The 19,802-nt window shown below is 33.7% G+C and overlaps 2 protein-coding genes across 2 annotated transcripts; one reads left to right on the top strand and one right to left on the bottom strand.

The window, feature by feature from the left end:
* The first annotated feature begins 1,463 nt into the window (after positions 1-1,463).
* LOC124363829 (prolyl 4-hydroxylase subunit alpha-2-like) lies at positions 1,464-4,033 on the top strand. The gene is made up of 3 exons (XM_046819091.1): positions 1,464-1,500; positions 3,654-3,819; positions 3,906-4,033. Exons 1-3 carry the CDS (start codon positions 1,492-1,494, stop codon positions 3,995-3,997), a joined length of 267 nt encoding a protein of 88 aa, XP_046675047.1. The 5' UTR covers positions 1,464-1,491; the 3' UTR covers positions 3,998-4,033.
* Positions 4,034-4,918: 885 nt separating this feature from the next.
* LOC124363827 (facilitated trehalose transporter Tret1-like) lies at positions 4,919-17,839 on the bottom strand. The gene is made up of 8 exons (XM_046819090.1): positions 17,725-17,839; positions 13,734-13,811; positions 11,336-11,471; positions 10,156-10,481; positions 9,365-9,706; positions 8,196-8,305; positions 5,667-5,874; positions 4,919-5,561 (listed from the first exon to the last, which is right to left on the bottom strand). The coding sequence occupies exons 1-8, from the start codon at positions 17,791-17,793 to the stop codon at positions 5,340-5,342; spliced, it is 1,491 nt and encodes a 496-aa protein (XP_046675046.1). The 5' UTR covers positions 17,794-17,839; the 3' UTR covers positions 4,919-5,339.
* Positions 17,840-19,802: the final 1,963 nt, after the last annotated feature.

Here is a 19,802-nt window from a genome sequence, read left to right as displayed (position 1 = left end):
AATCTGAGATTCAATCGGCTCAAACAGGTCATTGTTTAAAATTTATTATTGAGGATAAATGATTTGAGAGGACAACAGATGTACGGAAATTTCTGTCTTGGGTGTTACAAAACTGTAACACAGCAAATTGAGGATTGGAAATCAGTATCGCCTTTTTCAGATGTTAAAAAATCTTAAGGTTACGAGCTCGCCTAAGTCATGGTTAGCAACAGAGCAGTTCACCAAAAATAGTGAAGCAAATACGTGAGGAACAGAGTGATATCTTTATGCACCTGTGCACCTTTCTATGACGTGGCTCTAATTACTTTAATCTCATAACATAGCTATGATTGGAAGGGATATAAATGCTGAGTTTAGCTCCATGGAATTGTGCACCAGATGAGACAATGAGATTACCTCTTCACATATATTATGTTATATTTTGTAGTCTAGGTGTCTTTGATGTTGAATCGATTTATAGACTTATATTGAGCTTCTTCGTCACCGACTTTTTGGATCTATTTAGATTCGATATTGGATCTCCAGATTCTAGGAGTCAAGTCTGAGACAGTGCTAGATTCCGGACGCTGCACTAAGAGGAAGGTGCTGAGGCTAAACTCAACATTCACATTCTAATCTGATATTAAGTAGATGTAACTTTTGAGTATTAGTAAGGTCCTGAGGTTATATAATTCATAAAAATCATCTCGGTAGGTTCATTAGTTTGTGTATAACTAAAATCCAAACTTTCATCCATGTAAACGTCCAAAACACATTAATATTTAAACAGTTGAAATAAAGGTGTTCTCTTGTTTATTTTGGCATGCATATTTCCGTTGAAACGTTTTAAAATGTTGAACATTCATGGAAGAAATAATGAAGGATATGAGCAAATGTGAAGCAAAAGAAGTTTGTTTCAAAAACATTTAGTTACCTAGACTACCTGTATGGCCGTTTTTATACATATTTAATGTTTGAAAGATTGTTCATAGAAACGGTATTTGCTCTACAGTGCATTTGCTCAACTATATTACATTATTAATACAGGCCATATTTGAAGAACAGTACCTATTTAATATTTATTGTAACTAACAATATGATAGGACACTCACTTTTTAAACGTAAACCTACGTTGAACGTGTATCTCCTTTGTTGTAGGTTAATTGTTTGGTTTTATCAAATCAAATTTTTTTAAACCACAATTTCCTTAACATGTTTAACTATTGATTAAAATAATTTTATAAATAGCTACTTTTTATTTTTTAGGCACTAATCATTAAATACGTTTTTTAATTGATTTTTGTTAGATAAGTTTGATTCATATAACGTTTAAGATGTTTGAAAAGTTTATGATTTAAGGTTACCTCCACTCACATGTAACGAAAGATTACGTTCGTTAGTAAACATTTAGTGTAATCTAAGATACTTTTAAAAATGAGTTTATTCAAAAACATTTAATAGTTTTGTTTTTTATTTCAGCGTTATACTGGTGGAGATAGAATTGCAACGCTGATGTTTTACGTAAGTCATGTAATAATAGATTGCATCATTGACTCAACTGGTTATTTTATTTCACTTAATTAATTTTTTAAATTAAGTTAAATTAATATTCATAATTAGCATTAATTGTTATTTACATTTTCAGTTCCTAAAACAGTTCAGGAGGACTGTGGTATCTCTATATTTAAATCAGTATTTGTATTATTAAAGTAAAATGATTGATCAATTTAGTATTTTAAATAAATTAAAGTAATATCTTATAATCATATGTATTACTTAATCCTAATAATATTATAGATGAGAAACTGCCTTTTTTGTTTGTTTTGTTTTCACGCGTAACCTACTCAACAGATTGTGCTGAAATTTTACATGGGCACATACTTACTTCGAAAATCCAACCTATTTGATAATTACAACTTGAATTTCGCATATTCTAAATGTTAGACATATATTTTTCATAATCCTTATTTAACTCTTCAACATATTTTATAAATATGTCTTAAAATAATAACTCAAAGACTGGTCTAATAAAAATGATAACTTAATTTAACTATTAATTTGCATAATAACTATATGTACAGTAGTTTTTATACTTACTACGAATTCTTAATAAAAATATTTTACTCCTTGTCCACTCTCATGAGCGGGGTAGTTTCAAAACTATTTGTCTGTTATTTTTCAAGATTTAATTCTAGAAATGACAAAACCAGATTCACGGATCAATTCACATCCACTTTTGGATTAATTTGTTCAACTGAAAATACTACAAAACAACACCATGTGTCGGGTAACAGACCTTGTTGTTGCATGAGAATTTTTAAATCTATAGCTCATTTCATTCTCAAGATGTCCTGTGGATAGATAGACAGACTGAAAGTCATAAAGAAAAGTATTTTTCTCCGGCAAACAAAAGTGAAATTGTGTCAGCTTATTGAGTACTGATAGGCTTCAAATGCGCTCAACCAAGGTTCCATGGTTAGACTTTTACCATCGTAGAAATGTTTATGTAGAAATGAAGTTTCACGCAAAATGTAAGGTTTTACATTTTTTTAAACTAATTTAGGTTTCATAACAGTATTTAAATAATATTTGAGGTAGGAAGAACACAAGAGTGCGGTGAAATAAAATCTTGTAATCTAAATTTAACATTGACTTTGCACCCAATTATTTTTTCTTTTTACTATATGAATAAAAATGTCACTTATTCATTTATTCAATAAAAGTTTCACATCGTGTTTACATTCTTTAGCAGAGCTAAAATAAATATGTGAATTGTCACAGTCAAAACAACAAATAAAACGGATGAGAAATCAACAGTACAAATTACACTTTTGCTCAAAAATCTTACTTAAGGCAAATAAGAAATATAAATAGGTAAATTAAGTATTTAATTAATCTTCAACAGAGTAATATGCCCGGTTTATGAGGTAGCATGTTAAGGAATTTTTAAATGTTTGAATTGAATAATAATTTTTTAAAGTTTCTGGCAATTTATTGTAAAGTTTTAAAGCAGAATAATACACGCCCTGCTCATAGAGCTTTAACCTATGAACAGGATAGTGTAGTATCTGATTCCTTGTATTTTAAGGGTGAAGTGCTTGATGTTTATGGAACTGTTCACTATTAGATTTGTAAAAACTTAAAACTTCAAAAAGTTATAGAGATGGGAGGGTCCAAATGTTCTTATTTATGAAAAATGGTTTACATGACTGTCGGGTTCGGAGCTTTAACATAATTCTTATAATTCTTTTTTGTAATTTGAACACATTTTTTTACTTTGATGAATTTCATAATATGTGTTAAAATCACATTTGAATGTACATTTTTTACAATAAATCCATTTACTATCTTTGCCATTATGATAACTCTTAAAGACCAATGTAACAATATTCGCTAACTCTCAGCCAAATCCCATGGAGTGACAAGCACCATCAGCAACTCAGTGTTGCCTGTATCAAAATTAGGCTCCATACAAAAGTCTATTGATCAATTCGTTTTCTAGAAGTTGGGTAGATTGACAGACATAGTGAAATACATTTTTTTCAGCTAGAGTGATAGGCTTCGCTAACGGTCAGACAAAAAATGAGATTGCTCAGGCCTTATTTAGTAATGTCACATTATATGTTATGAACAATTATAAAAATTAATTCAATTTATGATGTCCTGCGGGGTAGCTGAGTGACGTGCCAAGTGGAGGCCACACCGTGTTCCAGAAGTGGGGTCTCTCAGTCCGGCCACAGAAGGGAGCGGCCCTGTTCTGGTTCAACTTGCACAGAAACGGCACAGAGGATGAAACTACAGAGCACGCCGGCTGTCCCGTCATCCGGGGCACCAAGTGGGGTCAGTCTGTCTTTAATTTCCCTACTGAGTTTTCATTTATCCCTTCACACGACTAGACGATTAACATTGTGTTACCTTATTTCCAGTTCTGAACAAGTGGTTCCACGAGCTCAACAACGACTTCGCGCTGTACTGTGTTGATGACCAAACAGCGTCTTTTCAATATTTTTATATTTAAAATTGTATAAACTGTAAATAAATTAAATACTGTTTACAATATTATATTTATCAACGTACCTTTTCATGTGTTATTTGTGTGTCTTCCAGTATATAAATTAAAAAGGTGAAATAAATGTTATTTTTGGACAGGTTGCCTAAAGACTACGTCGTGGACTATGAGAAGTGTGTCTGATGACACAAGCGGACGACGTGGTCGAAGTTTACGACAGACGTAGAAAATGTAGGCTATAATCTAGATGATTTTTATGATTCTGCTTTACAGATATGACATGAACCTCGAGCGGGACTTGGATCCCCATATTACATCATCAGGAGGGTTAACGTCTCGCTGGATTATACCTTGCAATTGAACCTACATTTGGTGCGCCAAGTACTGATGTGTCACTTACATCTAAGTAATTCCCTGAAAATCCAGGAGCGGAATATCACTAAACACAAATATCGTGATATTGAGTAGAAGGGTGGGTCAATAGGTCTAGTCTACCGAGGAGGATGACTGTTAGAGTTGCTGAGTCCTTAAGTGTTAAAGGCAGTTGCTAGCTTAAATACGAGTACCTTTTTCCTACCCGCTTTAACTGGAGAAGGCTGAAACAGAGTAGCTCTTATAAGATAATATAAGTGAAATATAAGCCTGTTGTACCTTCCAATGAGATATTGACTTGAGGCGGTCCTACCTACCCTACGACCCTGAATATAACGGAGGCATGTTAAGGTTCTTTTTGGATTAATATAAATTAATGGTTACCTAAGTTTCTTGTTTTAAGTGAACAAAAACATTTGGTTCACAAATACTGAGAGTTTTCGACCACCAAAGCGTAAATTCAATTGCAATCTAACAGCGACGTAGTTGAGGTTTTTAATGTACACGAATTTATAATGTACTTGTTAAACTAAAAGAATTAAATCAGGAAATTTGTAAAAATATTTATTGGTAGTTTTAGACAAATACTTGGTAGAACATGATGTATAATTTACAAGTGCGTAAAGACAGACGCGCCTTGTTTAAATTTGCAAGACTTACCAAGGATAATACCCTTATTTATAGGTCATCTTAAACATCAGCTTTAATACGTCATAAATCATCTTGCTCCTTAGAGCTATCATAGTGCATTTATGTAATATTTAGTAACATAATAAAGATGAAATCGGTCAAGCAAAATCAGATATCTTACAAATTGTATAAGTTTCTACATACAAACTTAAACGGAACTTGTAGGTAGACAAACTTGTTTTTTATCCAAAATGAGAAGTGTTTTAGAAATCGCATAGTACAGTGACATCTCTGCACTCAAAGTATATTTAACGTATTTTGAACAAATCTGATTTGCAATTTAAAACTGTTATAGTTTACACTCGCCTTTAAAATATTCTTCGATCTCGGAAAGTGTTTTCTTGTGTGTCTCTGGTAGAAAAATATAAATGAAAAAGGTTGTTATAAACCCGAACACTGTGAAACACAAAAATATAGGAAACGCTCCTATAGATAGGACGAGAACCGGGTAGGCTTTCACGGCCGCGAAACTGGCCACGTAGCCGATCCCTGCGACAATCCCACTGGCCACCTGCAAGAAAATTATTTTCAGAAAAATTCCACCAAATATATTTACTATAATACCATTCACATGACTACTGTCCATTGGAAGTGAGAACTTTTGCAAAATACTCACCCCTCGCACATCGGTTGGAAAGACCTCCCCCACCATGGACCAAGGAAGAGAGGAGAAAGCTACGCAGCTGGTGAGGACATACGCAAGAACTACTGAGCTAGTGAGCCAAGGGGGTAGGATGACAAGGGAAGATACCGCCAGTGTCAGCAGAATCAGAAGCACACATACTAGGACACCAGACGTCAGAGCAGGTCTTCTCCTACCAAACCTAGTAAGGCCAGAACGTATTTTAAATCTTTTACGGCATTAAGGCCCATCGTTTTCATGTAACCATAAGAAGATACCCTTAACAGCATTAAAAACTATCAATCAGATGTATTGCAATATTTTTATAAAGACGTGAACTGGCACAAAAACACGTTCTCAAAACTCATATATTGTATTTTAATTATTATTAAATTATTAATGTGATATAATGTGAAACACTCCAAAAGTTCCTACGAATAATTATAATAGTCTATACAGATTTGTGAAAATATTGTATTGAATATTTTTTAAGGATAGGCGCTTATGCATTGAAAGGAATTCTTTCACCTTGACAAATGTGAGATATCAGCTGTACATTCGTTTGTTCTAGCATTTATCAAATACAAATTTTTTATTAACATCATGTGATTGAATTATGATTTTTTATGTATTTCGGGAAAACTAAAAATTGGCAATCAGGAAGGCAATTAACAAGTAATGATAACAAAAATACGTCCAACTACAGGGTTATAATGGTAGTTGTTTTGAATATAATTAGGGGTTACCTGTTCAAACGCGTAGAAAGATTGCCAACACAATTATTCAAATCGTGAAATATTTAGGACTAATTGTGGTGAGGCAACAAACTGTTTTGCCAGCATTTGTTTGACTGTAGATGGTTTTCCACAGTGGGGCCGAAACATTTCAAGATTTGAATGGTACACATACCAAGGTTATGGGGATACATTACAATATGAATATTAAGCTCCACTTTCCTCCTTCCACTTAGTGCAGCGAATGAGGTCTTTGTTTCGGACCTATTTCCGTCTAAAGAAATCCAGAAAGAACGAATAGTAAAGTAACTTAACAATATTACGTATACTGATGACGCTGCACTAAATCTAAGTGAAACTTAGCTAAACCCAACATTCACATTGTATCAACCCTTCCCATCATAAACTTGTTATGTGTAGAAGACTTTGATTGCCTAAAGCATCGTAGTGCACTGAATTTTGCATCAGATGAAACAATGAAAACCATTCTACATCTAGTTTTCACTGATTGGATGCTGGGTTAAACAGACAGGGCTATTTGAAGACTGTGTATCCCTGACATTGAAACAACAACAACAAGAAAACAACTAAGAACTCATCGTTTGATGTTGTCTCAGAAAAAATACTGACTCTTAAATGACTGACATTGAGGTTGGTATCCAGTACTTCTAGTCCATTGTTGTTCTGTTACAGATATAATAACAAGCTGAAACCCTCATTTCTCTACGGTAATAATGATTTCACTCTAAAGTGTATTTTTATCATACAATCTCCCTTCACTCAGACAGTAGCCGAAAGTGTTCGCTGAGTTGCCAAGAGTTTGAAAGTCTTGGTTACCTACTGGCTGAGTTGGTTGTCAACTTTTCATTGGCCCCTTATCTCAGGACACTGGTGATGTAGGTGCGCTCAAGGATACTGAAGTCCTGGCAAGTGCTAATAGTATTGCCAAGGTCTTTTGGATAGTACGATCTTTCTGGATATCTTCAGACATATGTGGACTCCAAATTCCAGGATTTAAGGCTGTGAAAATGTCAGATTATATACTAAGTAGAAAGTGACATGGAGTCACTCAACATCGACATTTTAAATAACAACGTAAGGTTAAGAATTAAGGTAGTTGTATTACTTCCATCACGTTACATTCTGAGTTGCGGTATGAAAAGATTTAGAGAGCAAAATATTATTATTATTACTTTAGTCGTCTCCTGCACCACGTTCTTGGCAGTGAAATGTTAGAAACTAACAATGATGACAAGTATAGATCTCAAGGCCGTCATATTAACATAAACTGATACCACTGTGAAGAATGCCTGATAGCTGTCTCGCATGAAAGAGTTAAAATAATAGAAGTGGGTAATTATTTTTAGTAAAGGTCATATTAGGCAGTTATGTAGTTATTAAAGTGTGTCTTTTCTTATCCGTAGGCTACTTAATCTTTTAATTATAATTTCTTCTCATACTTCTTCAACTAAATTGTATTTTAGTTGCTGGAAATATTATACATCGAAACGTATTTGTTACCCAACAGAGCCCCAAAGGCGTTCTACCAATCCATTGAGGTCTAAAACTGTTGTGAAGACATTAAGCGTAATTCAGTGGCGTTGTTACATATCCTTGAGTTTGCCACACTACCGAAACAAAAAAATTTCAAAAACAAGCCTTTTTAAGTACACGATGTCACGTAAAAACGGCACTGTGACAAAAAAGCATCATTGGTCATCGACATGTCTCCTCACTTAAGAAAAAATTAGAAGATTTATATTTTTTTGAATTGTGTAATATACATTACCTACTACAAACCCAGCTAGTCAGGAAAGTAGAAAGCATGCGCACAAAAGTGATACACAAAGCTACGATATAAGCTTGTGCTTCTATTCCAGCATTGTAGGCGAAATCCACCTGGACAAAAATAAGGGTATCATGCAATGATGTATATTTAGCAAATAAGGTACCTGATGTTCTCTCTTTACTTACCATATAATTTCGAGCTTTGCTGTATCTTTTTAAAGAGGAACTGACAAAAAAAAAAAAAAAAAAAAAAAAAAAAAAAAAAAAAAAAAAAAAAAAAAAAAAAAAAAAAAAAAAAACAATACGACTAGTAAAACAAGAACAACTTCGTTGATGTTGGAGTACTAAAAAGTAAGTAACATATCTAAAATATTAACATTAAATCATTTTGACAGTTATATAAAGTAAATAGAAAATGAAAACTGCTAAATCATTTACAAAATCGTAAAAGTTGTGATTTGAGAATAATTATCCATTTAGTATGATTACTAAATGGATAATGGAAACCTTAACATCTCGATAGTATATGACGTTGTTTCACCTTTATAAAACATGGAAAGGTGGTTTTGAAACCACAAGGGGACTTTTTTGAACTGAAATTCGAACACTGAAATCCAGTAGCGATGTTTTGAACTCCAAAATTTCTATCTATTAGCATGGCTTTGTTGTGACAATGCCAAAACATACTACTAAGACTTGAAAACTTTGTGATGAATGATTTAAAAGAATACTAGAACTTCTGACATTGACTATTGTTATATGTAAAAATTGAAAATATGTGTCTGGATAGCAATCTAATCTTCTTAGGTTTAGAAAACCCCAACACATAAGGCTAAACCTTAGCACCAAAAATTAAATCTAAAATGTGTAGTTGTGAACACTGAACTAAATTTGGCAGCCAACATACTGTACGCCAAGAAAACGAAGCAATACGTCATTGGTAAAACAACAGCAAGTCTGGTGAGAATGTTACTGCACATAATTAAGAGCACCAACCACACAACACGTGTCACTCAACCTGATGTCGTTGTGGTGCCTTAAACATTTTATTTGACAAAAACAGTTCGCATTGATTAATTCGAATATGATTAATTACGAGATTTTCCAATATGATTAAACCACTGCTACTGGCTTAACAATGAAATAAAACGAAAATATAGAGTAACTTACCGCAAAATTGATAACTATCACAACTCCACACATCTGTGACAAGAGAAAGTACGCGATCATGATAAGGAGTGGCTTGTAGGCTTGAGGCTGCCGCAGGTTGTGGAAGGTGGAGAGCCAGGAGGTTGTCTGCTGCTCGTCGCTCGCTCTGCTGCTGAAGCTGTCCAGCTCCTCCTTGACCTGCTCGGGGGCTGACGCTCCTCGCAGTTTCTGCAGAGCCTGCAGCGCTTCTTCAGCACGGCCTCTGCTCAGCAGCCACAGTGGGCTTTCCGGCAGCAGCAGCGTCAGCACTAACGACGATATTGAAAGGACGAATGCAAAAATGGAAACTTCTCTGTATGATTCCTGACACAATTCAGAATACTTAATTAATTGTGTTTGTTTTCAGAGTTGTAGGAATTATTTACTAATATACATATAAACATCTTATATTTATAAAAAATTTTTCTTTTAAGTTTCTCGTTGTGGTTCGATATAAGTATAAATTCAGTAAACTATCACAACAAATTTGATGATAAGGTTAATACGAAAGAGGCTATTAGCACAATAGTCATCTTCGGATTAATATGTGTAAAAAGAAAATATCGGTCTAGATAAGTACCTACAGAGTTACAACACCAGAAAAAGATAAATTGTTGAAAGGATAATCTTTTGGAACTCAACGTTTAAAGTATGAAGGTTTAACTAACCACTACGATTATTAAAATAGTAGTAATAATAAATAATAATAATAATAATCTGGTGAAGCCAAACTCAAGGAAATATTAATTTCTAACCTCGACCAAAGCACGAACCTGATACAGCAGCACGCCGAGGTAGACGAGGAAAGTACCGACAGCCATCATGACGGGGGTTAAGGAAGCCAAAGCGGTGCGCAGTGTTACCGAGCTGATCTCTACGGTGTATGTGGAGGCGGTACAGGAGGCCATGCCCAGGCCTGTTCCTGTCAGCAAACGCCCGATGTACAGGGCGAGAAGGGAGAAAGGGAACGCCGCTATGAGCAACCAGCCAGCAGCGAACGTCAGGTTCACCATCAGCAGACCCCAGCGGCGACCTAAGTTGTCGATCAGTTTTCCCGCCAATACACACGAAAGGGGCGCCGAAATGTATGCTATGCTCGCTAAAACAGTAAACAGTACTGTAAGTATTATAGTTCCACGAACATTCTTGTGTTCTCTACTTTTATTTCATTATGATGGGTTATCACTGTGAAATCACTTCTTGTAAATTTAACCAGACTCACTTCTGAATTCTTAGATTGTACGAGTATTAAAATTGCTTTTAAACATCGTTTAGTATTCGGTCTTGTAGAACATGATTTCTTTACGTTCGAAAAAAATAAGGAAAGGTATTGAGAGGACGTAAGAAAAGAAGTTAGAAAACTCGGTTTATGGTAGAATGTTTAGTATTCATATTCCAGTTACGAATTATAACTATTCAAAGTTTACACTATTGTTTCCTGTAAATGAATACACAACTGTAATTGTTGAAAAAAAAAACTTCATTAGAGAACGCTTTTACATTAAAGTTAATAACACATTTGTTATAAATTCTACTCTTTGAAAATTGTTCACCTTTGAACACCTCTGTATTTTTTATTTGTACAATGAACATTTCCTTACTTGGAAATGTAACCTTACTTACCGTAACCTACAAGTACCTCAAGATAGATTCTTCGAATCCAAAATGTACATTGTGCAAATAAAAACTACAAAAGTGTTCAAAGGTTTATTCTCGCTACTAATTTTATCATTATGGATATAATTTATTTAACAGCAGATCTGCACCTTGCATACTATATAAATCGCTATTTTGAAGCTGTTGGTTACAATAAATACCCTTATTTTAATTTTAAACAAGCAATGTACTAAACACTCAAAATACTATTTTCTTCTTTGAAAAGTGATTAACTAAAAGGTAGCATGTTTAAACTTTTCTTTCTAATCGCTTTTAACATTGTAAAACAACACATACCCACCCAAGACGCTTCTTCAACAGAGGTATGCAGGCCAGGACCAGTACCTAGCAGAGGTGGCAATACTGCTGACGGGAACCCCATGACAAATCCAGTTATCAACATACCCCAGTTCGCTAAGATGCCCACAGCTACCTAAATGGGGCAAAATATCTAATTATTAACATGAAATTCCCCAGCAGGCAAAGAAATAAACAGCTACCTTAATGGGATTAATGATCCTGTTATCAACATCACTCAGTCAACTAATAGTCCCACGGCTACTCTGATGAGACTAAAGATACAGTTTTCAACATCCCTCGGTTGGTTAAGAGTCCCATGGCTAACCTGATGGGACTAAAGATCCAGTTTTCAACATATCTCAGTTGGCTAAGAGTCCCACAGCTACCCTGATGGTACTAAAGATCCCGTTTTCAACATCCCCTCAGTTGGCTAAGAGTCCAACAGCTACCCTGATGGGATTAAAGATCCGGTTTTCAACATATCTCGGTTGCCTAAGAGTCCCACAGCTACCCTGATGGGATTAAAGATCCAGTTTTCAATATCGCTCAGTTGGCTAAGAGTCCCACAGCTACCCTGATGGGATTAGATCCAGTTTTCAATATCGCTCAGTTGGCTAAGAGTCTCACAGCTACCCTAATGGGATTAGATCCAGTTTTCAATATCACTCAGTTGTCTAAGAGTCTCACAGCTATCCTGATGGGATTAGATCCAGTTTTCAATATCGCTCAGTTGGCTAATAGTCCAACAGCTACCCTGATGGTATTAAAGATCAGGTTTTCAACATATCTCGGTTGCCTAAGAGTCCCACAGTTACCCTGATGGGAATAGATCCAGTTTTCAATATCGCTCAGTTGGCTAAGAGTCCAACAGCTACCCTGATGGGATTAAAGATCCAGTTTTCAACATATCTCGGTTGCCTAAGAGTCCCATAGCTACCCTGATGGGATTAGATCCAGTTTTCAATATCACTCAGTTGGCTAAATGGAAACTAAAGACCCAGTTTTCAACATATCTCCCAGTCCTAGAGTTGTTTATCAATTGTATATAAGATCTAAACTATTAACTAATAAGACAACGTGTATATAAGACAGATCGTCAAGAGATACTAGTCCGGAAATTATCTGAATACATCATGCCATACTTTACTATTTTGGAGATAAACTTTTTTATATTTTCCTCTTTTTGAATTTAAATTCAGTTTATTAACCTATAATAGCATTATGTGGAGTCTGCTCGAAAACCTATGAAACGTTCGAGTGTTCAAACTGTCTTGTGAAGAACGTTTTAATTAATGTCATGGCTCGGAGTCAAAAAATGAAGTAGACTTAAAGTGTATTAATACTTTTGGTCTTGTATTTAGGTGTAAACCTTAAATAGCTAAAAACAGTAAAAAGAGCGTAATACGCTATGTTTCGTGGATGATCATGTGGCAAGATGGTCAACTGGCCTTTTAAAATGCAATGAAAATAACTACAGAAATTGCAGAACAAAGCAGTCACGAGATTCATAATTTTATAAGCTCGTATGAACACTTGAGTGTGAAGTTAGTGGGGATAAATAGCAACGAAAGAATAAAATTCTTGATAATTGTTTGAAAATAATTGAAAAATTGACAATTACAAACAAACAGTTATACAGGTGTCTTAAACGCCCCTCTATTAACTTTCTCATGAATAAACATAACATCATTTACTTTTGGGGATGATTGTATGACCAACTGAGGAGTTTTTTTATGTATGAAAATGTTTGACTTCCCCCAAATGAGGTATTTTGGGGGTAAGTCAAAATTTTTAATTACCGAACCCCTAGCAAGTGACACTTAATTTTAAAGGTATTAAAAAAAGAAGAAGAATGGCACACACTAGAGGTCTCTAATGTTACTCTATCAAATTTGGTGGTTAAATAATGTTTGAAATCGGTTTATAAACTGCCACTGCTTGTGATTAATTTTGTAACGAAATTAAATGGTAAAAAATATTAATAATCTCATCTCAATTTCACTCAGATGGGATGCTCGAAAAGTACTTAATACACTTTCAGGTAACCATTATTTGTTCTAAATGTTAACAAATTACTTTGCAAAATATAAAGTACTAGGAAAATGTTAAGTATGTATGTCACATTTATATACATTGTACAGTACCTAAAAATTGAAATGAAATATGTCTTTATTGGACACAAAGAAAACCATATTCAACAGGTGAGGTTAGGACTATTAAGTCTCTCTTACACCTAACCATAAATTAATAAGCATAAATCAATACCATAATACACACCCAGTAGCTATTATTTATACATAATGTTAACCAAATACTTTGATCATATCCTAATAACATTTATTGAGGTCATAAATAAATTAATTGAAATTAAATACCGTAAAACCACTACACTTACCTGGATTGCCGTTGATTTCAAACTTGAGTCACTTAACGCCTTCACCATTTTTCCGGTGCTTTTCACCAAAGTTCTCACCTGAAATACAATACGTAAAAGAATTGCCACAAGATTCCTGAATCACTACTGACTCTTGAATGGTAAAACATAACAACACTAGATTGAAAGTAAATATTTTTGACATTGAAATACGTGTTGTGGTTATCTTGTGAGGATATAATATGTGTCAATGCTTTTTAACCCAAGGCTTCCGGCTTGTAAGGTTCCCGATATGTTAATGAACATAGTACGTGAAGACGAAAACAAAAACGATAAAACGTTTTAGATGGGTGATACTAAAGTTTGCGTTTTATCTAAATTAACTAACAGTATAAATTAGCATTTTAAGTAGGTCTTAGTGTAAAACAAGGCAGAAGTACGCAACATCAGGTGTAACAGGCTTCGCTGAGGTTGCATCCAAATTTTTCCAATGTGGCTCAATTTCATTTCCGATATGTCCCGCGAACAAATTGGCAGAAAGACAATTATAAAAAAAAAATTGATACAAAAATTAATTAATATAACAAACAGGTTTTGGTGAGTTGACAGCACAGTTCGCTATTCTTTTTTGGTGGTATTTTTTTTATTTATTATTTCCATTTGTTATGTGTGAAGATATTTTAAATGTGTAGTGACATTTCCGGTTAGTTTTATTCATAATATACAATGTTACACGAAAACTTGGGTTTAGGTGTAACAAAGTGGATACCTAAAAAACTAACCTTTTCCTTAATCCTTATCCGTGATTTACAAGTGTGTGCGATGACCATAGTTATCGCGCTACTGCTAAACTTCATGAAACGCCTAAAACAATTTTTCTTGGTGAAAATTAAGACGACGACCTAAATCAAACTAGTTGGCCACTGACCCCGACTAGAAATAAGACACATTTTCCTTCAGGTAATGTATCAAATGTAAAAAAAATTGTCCAGGATCTGATATAATACATGTAGTTACAAAATAGTTTAGAAGTATTAAACATTACATAACTGTTGTTGAAATAAATTCCGGACATGAAGAATGGAGTATGTCTACGGAAGTAAGATCACCTCCTATTGGGACCCCAATATTTCCAATATATGAAGAATATGATTGCAAGCATTGAAAAAATAATATTGACTAACTTTTATTCGCTCGTATTACTAGGGACAAGGTAAAAATTAATACTGTGATCATTGATGCATACCGTGTTCTCGTTAAGTCTTTGACTAGTATTCCCGCTACGGATTCGGGAGCGTCCTACGTGCCTCCTGCAGTAATCCCGATAGCCGTGCGGGAAGCGCTATGACGCTAAACAGTTTTCTAATGTTTCGTGATGAATAGTCTCTCGCTTGAATACGAATGCGATCTAGCGGAATAAATAAGAAACAGTTTCAAGTTAGTTTTCGTCGTTCCCACTAGATCGCACTAGATTGCTCTTTTATTTATTTCTTTCAGACCGGTATTCAGGCCATATGACGGTATTCAATAATTTGTTCCAAGTAATAAGCTTATTTTATTTCCATTTGTGTAGTGAATACAGGTTGTAACTTCACTTTTCTGTTACCGGTTGCCTTGGTTGTAAATGTTTTTTTGTGTTTACCGTGAGTAAATAAACGTGACTTTTTGTGTAATTACTGTGTAATTCATTACGTAAAATGGAGCGAGAAAGACTTACAGACGAATTTTCGGCTAAGATGCTCCTCTGAGACTTACTGCTCGGCATTTTCCCGCTACCATCCCTCCTACAAATACGAAGAACAAGCCTAAGAGAGCCAGTCAAAGGGTTAAGAACTCAACTGAGCTTAAGGTGAATTTACATACTTACCAAATTCAGAAAAACAATACCCACAAGGGCTGTTCTTAAACAAGTCTAGAGCCACAAGAAATAAATAAAAGGCATAGAAACTTAAGGCTATACTGTTAAGTAATATCTGTATATTGAATCTAAGAAGTACAGGATCTAAGGATCCTTTATTTAAATTTCTTATCGATTTAGAGCCTGCGCCTACTAACAAGGATTTTATTTAACGTCAAGTTCCTATTGAATGCCAAATTAAACCTCCACATAAAGTTAATCATATTGTACAATGTAAAAAGTGCCAGAACAAACTCTATCCTCTTCCTTTCAAAAATTGAAAATTGTTGTGTCAATCTGATGTGGTGAACCCTAAACCAATTGGTATATTAATGTGTTGCTTCTCATAGGCTTAGGCGAATTTCTTTAGATGGTATTAGAAAGAATAACTGTTTTCAATTTTGTATTTTTACTGGTTAATTAGACACTGTTAACTTTTGTACAATCTATTGAAAATTTAAATTGATAACAGTTTTTCGTATGTTATTATTTATCAATGCATTTGTCTTATCACAATTTGCAAAATGAAATGAAAGTTACTCTAATAAATATACTGAGTAAGATAAAATAATTACTAAGCTCCATGCACATACAGGATGCATTATGAAAGTAATGAACATCTTCTAAGCAAAATATAATTATTCCTCCGATTATTACAAATAGTTAAAATTCTTCGAAATAGTCTCCTCCTACATCATTACACCTACGTCGATGATCCTGCCACGCCTGGACAGCACCCTGGAACTCCTAGACTGGAATGCCTCTCAGGAACCTCATAACGTGAGCTTGAATGTTCTCTACCGATTCTCAGTGCTTCTCCTTCAACTCTTTTTTCAGTCAAGAAGAAAAAATCACACGGAGCCAATTCAGGGCTTTAAGTAAACTGAGGCACCAAGGGGGTCTTTTTATGGGTTATGTAGAGTGTAATGAAAGGCCGTGTGGCTAGGGGCATTGTCGTGATGGAGCTTGAAGACGTTTTTGATTTCAGGATTGACACACGCGACCCGGCGTTTCAGTCTCTTGAGCACCTCCAGGTAAATGCTGCGGGTGCCAGTTTGTCCTTGCGGTACAAACACAAAATGGTTGATTCCTCGGACGCCAAAGAAGACAATCTGCATTGTTTTGATACGAGATTTGCTCATGCGCGCTTTTTTGGGTTTGGGAGAAGATTGTGTGTGCCACCTTCCACATTGAGATCTGCATTTCTCCTCAAAGGCCTCTTGAAACATTTGATAATTTTCTATTGCATTCTTCCAAAGACGCATACAAAGTTTGATCGTGTACCTCTGTCCCAGCGAGCGCTCTATTGCGCCGTGACACAATCGAAAAACAGACTTTATGCAAAGACACGTCCTACCACTTCTATTGCTTGGAGGGAACTAAGACAGGGTGTGTCTGGAAGAGCAGAATCCCCATTACATAATCCAACCAGTCCGAGCGCGCTGCGATAAATAGTCGCGTAACAATATTAATCATGTGCATTACTTTAATAATGCACCCTGTAGAGCTAAACGTCTTAAAATGTTACAAAATGGCACGGATATGAGGTTGCAACATTTGTTTTTTGTTGTCAAAATATCATTTCACTTCTGAGATTCAGGAACAGGATAAATATTGTATATAATTTAACTATTGCTCGAAATAATCAAGATTGAATACAGTGAACGTGCATTATATATCTGTGATAAAACTTAAAACGTTCAAAGAGTTTTATTTTCAAAGATTTAGTTTTACTGCCTATCACAGTTTATAGTTATATAATTTCTATGCAAGATTGGAATCACACTGGTTGCAGATAGTATTTCTATGGTGCTGGAAAAATAGATTCTAATGTTCTTACTGATTGCAATTTGCTAGTAATCGATTATTTGCACACATGTACCATCTGAATTAAATAAGAATTAATAGGGATACAACTTTGTTTTCAGTAATTTTGGAAAATAGTCTGCTAACAATCTAATTATTAATTAACTACCCATTTTATGCATTGATATAAAAATACCAAAACTTTAACTATCTCTTTGAATATATGTTACTAAGTAAACTGTTAGGTATAACATAACGACTTGTATGTAAAGTGGATTACTTTAAGGATTTACTTTAAGGTCTACACACCTTCGTAAGTAGCTGATCCATTCTGCTGTTCGTTATCCAATACTTTGTCTCAGAGTACAACCTTCTCATCACAAACAGCTGACTGAACTGTTATAGATTGTGGAGTTGATGATCTGTCGCCTGACTGATAAGATGTTACACTAAAACGCTAATAACTCACGTACAAAGAGACAAGAGAGTCATGAGTCTCTACAGTCACGAATATTACATTTGTATGTTGCCGTAACGTAAACAAATTGAAAGCACTCTGTATTGTTTAGAGTATTTTCCTACAATTATGTTACTCTAAATATTTTTCTAAAATCCACTCTCCGGTAGCCTAAAAATGACTTTCAAATTAACTTAGCTATCTGGAATCTCACCTATACAAACTTACTGATTAAATTTACAGTAACAGGTAATAAAATATTACATTTACAATTTCAAATTGTTGTACCGGTTCATATAACTACAGTGTAGATTAATAATTGTTAATAGTTGACAACATTTACGTAGAACATGTCTATTTTAAAATAAAACTTTTGAATATGTTTGAATTAAAATTCGGTGTGCGTGTGCGTGGAATAAGCGAAAAAGAAAAATCAAAGTCAGCAAAGCATACATTTTTTTATTGTGAATTACATAGCAGTAAAGTTTGCATGTTTAACATATTTAACTTATATTTCAACAGGAACTGCTGGAATTAGTAGCAATAAAATAATTTATCTTATCCTTTTATTATTGTGACTCATGTAGTCGACTAAATGTCTATTAAAAATGTTTTAGTACAATTAAATACAATGATACCACAAGGCGTTTTTCATTAGACAATATTGTTAACCGTTATGTGATAGAGAAACGTAGAATATGTATATTTAAATTGTGACATTTATGACATATAGATTACCATCGACATTCATAATCCCAACAGTAGTATGTTTGTTAACGGGTGATATATTACTGCAATATCCGAAATTTAAGTGGAAAACTCGTACAAACTGAATGTATCCATATTTATGTTCTGATCCCCCCTTTTAATTATTAATGTTATTGCATCGTTTCAAAACACACTTAAAAATCATCGTTTTTTAATATTTTGATACAAGCATTTATATTATTTAAGAAACATTGAATAAAAATTATGGTGATAATGAAAGAATTGTTTTATATATGTACGTGAAATATGTTAAGAAATTGTAAAAAAAATTATTAAAATCGTGTAACAATAAATGCGAAACGTGTTTAAAAGAATATAAACTATGTTGGATATCAATACAAAAATCTGTTAAATATAATGAAAAATCTGTTTGAAATCAATGTCAAATCTGCTTTGAATCAATATAAAACAATGAGAATATTAATATGCATAATGAAAATGTTGTAAAATATATTAGGAATCAATATATTGAAATTTAGTTTAAATATGCAGGATATCAATATAAAACCTGATAGATATAAACGTGAAATCTGTTTTGAATCAATTTAAATAATCAGTTGGAAATGAATATATTTTTTAATTTAGTTTAAATCTGATAGAAATAAATATAAAATATGTTGACAATGCCTTGAAATTGCTATTTATTGCTGTTTACAATCAATATAACATATATTGAGAATAACATCAAATCTATTTGAATTCAATGTAATATCTGGTGAAGATCAATATAAAATCTGTTAATATAAACTTGAAATATTTTTGAAATAAATGTAAATTGCAAAAACCGAAACAATATCTGTGTTCATAGTATAATATAATAAAATTTATTGTCAAATGTTGCAACCTAGTATGAGAGTATCAAACCCCAAATTAAATAATTGCCAAGCTTTATTAATACTTCGTTAAACTGATAAAGCAAACATATTATGAAGCTTAAAATATATATTTATAATTTTTTTAGATAATTTTCCTGAAAGATCTCAAATTTGACGTCATAATTACATAAACCAACAATTTATGTAAATGTTTTAATTTTATTAACTTGTTTTTCAAAAGTAGTATTTTTCTAAACGTTAAACACCTAATAATAACATTTTTTTTTTAATATTTGGAAGTTATTAATCACTATTTTTTGAAAGTTTGTTAATTCTTCTACATTGGT

The sequence above is a fragment of the Homalodisca vitripennis genome, chromosome 5 (assembly GCF_021130785.1).
Source record: "Homalodisca vitripennis isolate AUS2020 chromosome 5, UT_GWSS_2.1, whole genome shotgun sequence".
NCBI lineage: Eukaryota > Metazoa > Arthropoda > Insecta > Hemiptera > Cicadellidae > Homalodisca > Homalodisca vitripennis.
The sequence above is the reverse complement of the archived record's forward strand: the minus strand, read 5'-3'. Positions and strand labels throughout refer to the sequence as shown.